At 34.3% G+C, this 6,000-nt stretch overlaps 1 protein-coding gene across 6 annotated transcripts in view; it reads right to left on the reverse strand.

Moving 5' to 3' along the window:
- The window catches only part of Erbb4 (erb-b2 receptor tyrosine kinase 4), a 1,014,420-nt gene that overhangs the window by 324,015 nt on the left and 684,405 nt on the right, over nucleotides 1-6,000 (reverse strand). For all 6 annotated transcript variants that reach the window (XM_021197417.2, XM_021197414.2, XM_021197418.2 and 3 more), the window contains exon 5: nucleotides 2,785-2,850. In XM_021197417.2, the coding sequence (XP_021053076.1) occupies nucleotides 2,785-2,850 (66 nt within the window). The remainder of the gene's footprint in view (nucleotides 1-2,784; nucleotides 2,851-6,000) is intronic.

Genomic DNA, 6,000 nt, shown 5'->3' on the forward strand with positions numbered 1-6,000 from the left:
TAGTGTGTGTGTGTGTGTGTGTGTGTGTGTGTGTGTGTGTCTGTCTGTCTGTCTGTCTGTCTGTCTTTCATCTGTCTATGTGTATAGTTTTAATGAAATTATGCCTGTTGGGTTGATAATACTCCCCACAATAGCCTATGTTACCTAACAAAATCCCTAGTGCCATGCATAAAAAAAAAAAAAAAAATCTCCCTCTGAATTGTTGGCTCAGAGTGCTTAAGAGCCTCCCCAAGTAATAAGGGCTATTGAATAGCTCTTGGCTGCCTAAGAGAACTTGAAAATGAAAACCTTATTGCTGAAGACATCACAAATTTCAACACAAGATTTGAAGTAATTGATCTCCCATTGTATATAAGGTATGTGAAGGATCGTCTCCCACAGTATGTAAAGATGTTATGCAAGCTTCAAGAAAGAAAAGAAACTACCTATACAGCAGAAAAACCTCCAAGCCAGAACAAGAACAAGCATGACACTAAATCCTCAAGGTACAATAGTGGCACTTACATCTTAGGGGTAACCAACAGCTGTTTGATTGAAGGTAAGCCATCATTAGGAAGGAATTCAAGCCTGGTACTGCTATTCTAGCCAACAATTTCATTATGACTGGTATGGTCCATTGTAGAAGAGACTTTACAGATGCCTTTTCCTAAAATATAATTCCTACATTCTAAATTTTTACCATTTCACCAACATGTAAGTGTATCTCTCATCCATCAAAGATGCTTCTTTTTGCACCAGAGACCATTTTATATATACACAACTATGAAAATGCAGACGACAATTGGCTCTGAGTTTCACTTGATACATTTACAACACGAGCACTACAATGAAGACCCAGAGAATATCGTAGAAGAGGGTGATTAGCTTCTAAGAGTCAGAAGGTGAGGGCATATTCTGTGAAGTAGTGTCATCTGTGCATGATAGGAAAAGTGTAACCATGAAATCTCAAAAATATGGTTGCCTATGCAAGACCTGTATAATGTCAATGTCATTTACCCAAGCTGACATGCTATCATTGGTGGGGGAATTCTCAAAAGACTCCAATCCTAGACAAATTGCTACAGGTAATGGCTGCTGAGAGATAGATTGACCAACTCTCCAAGGATAAGCCCTCAAGGATTATCTATTCTCAAGTGACCAGCCTCAAGGAAATGCATATATGAGCAACACTAAATGCATGCAAAGGCTATAGAAATATGTGTGTGTTTGTGTGTGTGTATGTATGTGTATGCGTGTTTGTGTACATTTAATGTATAAAACAATACTTAAAGAGAGGTCATGAATTCAAGGAGCTCTCAGGAACACAGGGGCAGTTGGAGGAAAGTGAATGTAGGATAGAGATAATATAAGTGCAGCACTGATTTATGGAGTTCTCAAAACAGAACAAAACAATACACTCAAATCCCTAAATCCAAGAAGCTGTAGATTTTTTTTAAAAAGAAATTAATGTATTAGAAAGTGATAAATTCATAGAGAATCAGAATATGAAGAACTTAACATATTATCCATTTGTTAGATAATCTACCTTTGAATAAATGTATAGATCAAACAGATTTTACAAGTAAAATATAAAGGCAAGTTGTATACTATAGTTTATATTGAATATGTTCTAAAACTCATGGTATTAATGACATGGTCCCAGACTCACAGCATCATTTGAAAACAGTGGACATTATAAAATGTGAAGGCTGTGGGGACAGTTTCTAGTCCGATTTGACCTTTACCTCTTTCTATATGTAACTTCTCTTCAACATTTCATCAGATTTTCTTGCCCATATTCTCCATGCTGTGGATGCTAGCTGGCAACATGCCCGTGGTTAGCAGGACCAATCACTCCATGGCCAAAACATTCAAAGCTGCATGCCTGAATCAACTTTTATCCATATAAATTCATCATTTTACAGATATGTCTTATGGTAACAGAAAACTAATGAGCACATAGATAACATAATAAGAGGTTGTGAGTAAAAATGGGAAAGACATTTAGTCATGCATCTTTTATCTATAGAAATTATTTTCTGAAGTGTATGATGAAAACCAATGGATAGCTGACAATTTTATGTATTTCTGCTTATATTTATTCAATCTGAATATTAAAATATACATAATTTAATAAATTTAAGAATATTTTTACCTTTGAGGGTTATTCTTTTTGTACACCTTCTATTGCTGGCTTATGCTATAGAAATTGGCTTATGCTATAATAATTTCTTTTATTATTTCCTCATTAAAGCAATGTTATGAACTGAAAGAAATGTGAACTCTTCAATATTTTATCTAAAATTATGACATTGTACAATATTTTCCTGTTTTAAATGTTCAATATTTTGTTTTCTATGATATCAAAGTGTGCATTTCATGTTCTCCCCAACCTACATGTGTGTGCCATATTCATAGCCTTGAACAAACAGGCACAGGATCCTTCTTATAGGTTTATTTTTGTAATCCATGAATGACAACATAAATACTTGGGAAATTTAATTCAGCACCACATTATTTAAATGGATTTAATATAAATTTTTATGTATTTGAATCTCCTAATTTTACTGATACACAGACTTCAAAGGCAGAGATAATGTTATGACAAATGTGCTATGGAGGTCATTAGATGAGAAACCACAAAGAAATAAGAGAAGGAATTATGTACTGTTTCATTTGAAAGCAATATATTAATAGCTTATTCAGATGGAAGCGAATGAATCTCATTTCACACTGCAGGTGATCAGGGTTGTAAGAAGATTCCATTAAACCATCTCCTTTTACTTTTCACTATTGCAAGCTTACAGGTCTGGCAGTGATTTTCTGTGGGTCCCCAGCATCGGCCAGTGCAAGATTTATGGCATCTTCCACCTGCACAGAAGGAAGAAGAATGGGAAAAGTCAAGCTCACTATTTCTTTTCACTCTTGTACCTTTTAATGAAATGCTCTTGTATAGGATGAGGCTTTTGTGTTGTGATAGAATTGAGATATAACCCCCAAATATATTCATCTGTGTACCAAAATCTGAATGTCCTTTGTATCAGAAACTGAACCACAATGTCCTGATATGTGAAATTGTCCTACACTTTGCATGAAAAGGAAATAAACCAAGATGTCATCTTTTAAACAAGTAAATAGTATTATGCTTTCACTTTGATTATTGGCCATTGCTGTTTCATTATTCTATTCTACTTAATATAGCTTCTAAAACTCATAACCAACACTAAAAATTAAGGAATAATAGTGTGAAGGAAGAAGCTGAGGTCTACGAGAACAAGAACACGTATTCAAGCAAATCATAAAGCCTCAGGATAAGAGGTTAAATCAAGTGCAAAGTTTTAGAAAGCTTAATGTCAGTTGTTTAATATATAGGTCAAAGATGATGTTGTCATCTCACTTTTCAGATAGAATCCTATAAGAACTAAGGTCAAAGTTTCATCTATATGTGTTTGCCTCAGTGGGCATAGCTGTTCCACACACAGTTTCCCAGGAATACATAAAAGAAACACATTAACTAAGGAAATCACATGAACTTCCCTTGAAACTTATTTCTGAATTTCACCCCAAACCCCAGTGTATCACTGACTTCCCTTTAAAATTAAGCATCCATGAAAAGCTGTTCAAGACTAAAGCCTTTCTAAAGGTAGTTTCTTAAAAATCTTGTTAATTTTATATCATTAACTACAAATTCAATGTCTTTAACTAGGATAACTACAACTTAAAAATATTAGTTACACCAAATATGGCAATCCTCCCTTAAATCACACTTCTAAAATCCTTAACTAAGAACTGCTACTATTTAGCAGTTTTCCCTGTCTAATGAGAGTGGTCAAGATAACCTACAATGATCAACAACTCTCACTGATAAACTCCACCTGACTGGTACTTCCTTTGCCTGAGCCTTAGACTACATGGGAGTCTAATTTTGGAAGTGAAAAAGAACCACGTCCAACCTCATGTAATGTTTAGGCTCTCAAGTCTAGTTATCTTTTGAAAAGTATGGGGATTCTTTTGGCAACAGAGTTTATTTAAAGCAAGCGTTGGTGAGATGCAGCTACTGACATCATGAGTGTGTGGTAGTCTGTCATTCTGCCATCTGCCTGTTTGGGTCTAAACACATTACATTTGCACAATGCAAATTCACTCTTGCTTCCAGGAAAAGAATTCCATCTGGACCAAACAATATGATTTTAATCAGTGATAATGATTATTATTATTAAAAACTTACTGGAGTTCCTTTGTTACAAATTAATAAACCTAAATAAATCTTATTTGGACCAGCAGAAATTAGAGAGGACTGTGAGTCAGAATAAGAAGTGAAAACATTTTTGAGGACAAAAGTTTTATGAGAAAGTAGATGAAGCCTTTTAATGAATTCACTAAGGACTTTTATATTGATTCATTTAGTGGACTGAAGAGCCACTGTTAATTGAAGATATCTAGAGTAGAAAATAATCTACCATTTAAACTATGACTTCTTTAATTGTGTTTGTAATAATAAAATATTTAACTTTTACTCTTAATAGCTAGAATGTTACTCATTCAAAATATAAAAATCAAAGGGAAGGGCTGGTGAGATGGCTCAGTGGGTAAGAGCACTGACTGCTCTTCCAAAGGTCATGAGTTCAAATCCCAGCAATCACAGGGTGGCTCACAACACCTGTAATAAGATCTGATGCCCTCTTCCAGTGTGCCTGAAGACAGCAACAGTGTAGCCTTTTATAATAATAAATAAATCTTATAAAAAAGAAAACTAATAGTAACAATAAATAAATAAATAAATAAGAAAAAGTTTTTTAAAATATCAAAGGGAAATAGAAAAAAATAACACCAAACATAATCAGAAACAGTCACTTTAGTGTTCAATTTACTTCTGGTTGAGTTGAAAATTTTCTTTTAAAGTTTCAGTTACTAACCTGAGATTTGTTTCCAGGGTCAGTATGTTACATTCATAAATATGGACATTGTTTATTTATATATTCATGATACATTTAAACTTTTAGGAGTGAAATGTCACTGAAAATAATGTCTGCAGTTTTTGTCATACAATCATAGTATAGCTCTACTATTTTGAAACATGTTATGTAGTTTACACCCAAAGAGATGTTAATAATTTCATCTTGTTTACCTTCTCATTATGAAATGTCATTTAGTTGACTTCATGTTCATAAGTATTTATCAAAATCCTGTTTAACTGTGGAAAGGATGCTACCACCAGCAGCTTCTCTGGGACTGCCTATCTTTAGCATCCTCAGTGCTCTTTGTATCAGTTGAGCTGCTGGTTCCCACAGTTAGGGATGCCTGGCCTGCATATGCCAGCTTTCTATCACACTAAGTAGGTTAACTTACTTGGAGTCGGCTTTTACAGAGGATCAGCCTCTCCTATGTTGATTTCCTATCAATGAAGAGCTTGTACTCTATCTGTCCAGAGAATACACCACACTGTGGCTTTTAAAGGAAAGACCAACATTATTTTTACTACATTATTGCAATACAGTTAGTATCACCATATGTGACCAGGATGCTGCATAGACTTCTTTTGGAAGTAATCATTTGCTATGTCTTTATCCTCTACCTGATTTGATTATTGTAGGTAACTGGAGTATATGGAAGTATGTATAGTTAAATGTTTTAAGTATATGCAAAAGCCTCATGTGGTGGTGCACATTTCCAGTATATCCAATTGAGGAATAGGCAGTAGATTCTGGACACAAGTCTGAGCTATATGAAGTCTTGTATCAAAATGCAACAATTTCATCAGCACAAAACAAAAGCCTCAAATGAGAACAAAGCATCCTAATTGCATTTACTTCCACAATTTCTATTACATATAACCATCAAAGATATAATGTGGTAAAGGGCTTCTATAATAACCATGAGTTCAGCATGGTAAGAAATTAAACAATAAACCTTCTTGCCTGCTCCCCTTCTTTCCTCTATTTCTAAGGACTGCATATGAACCCTATTTTCTTATATATTAGGTACTGTATAAAGTATCAACAGTAAAAATATTGAATGAAA

Source organism: Mus pahari, chromosome 5, assembly GCF_900095145.1.
Source record: "Mus pahari chromosome 5, PAHARI_EIJ_v1.1, whole genome shotgun sequence".
Lineage (NCBI taxonomy): Eukaryota > Metazoa > Chordata > Mammalia > Rodentia > Muridae > Mus > Mus pahari.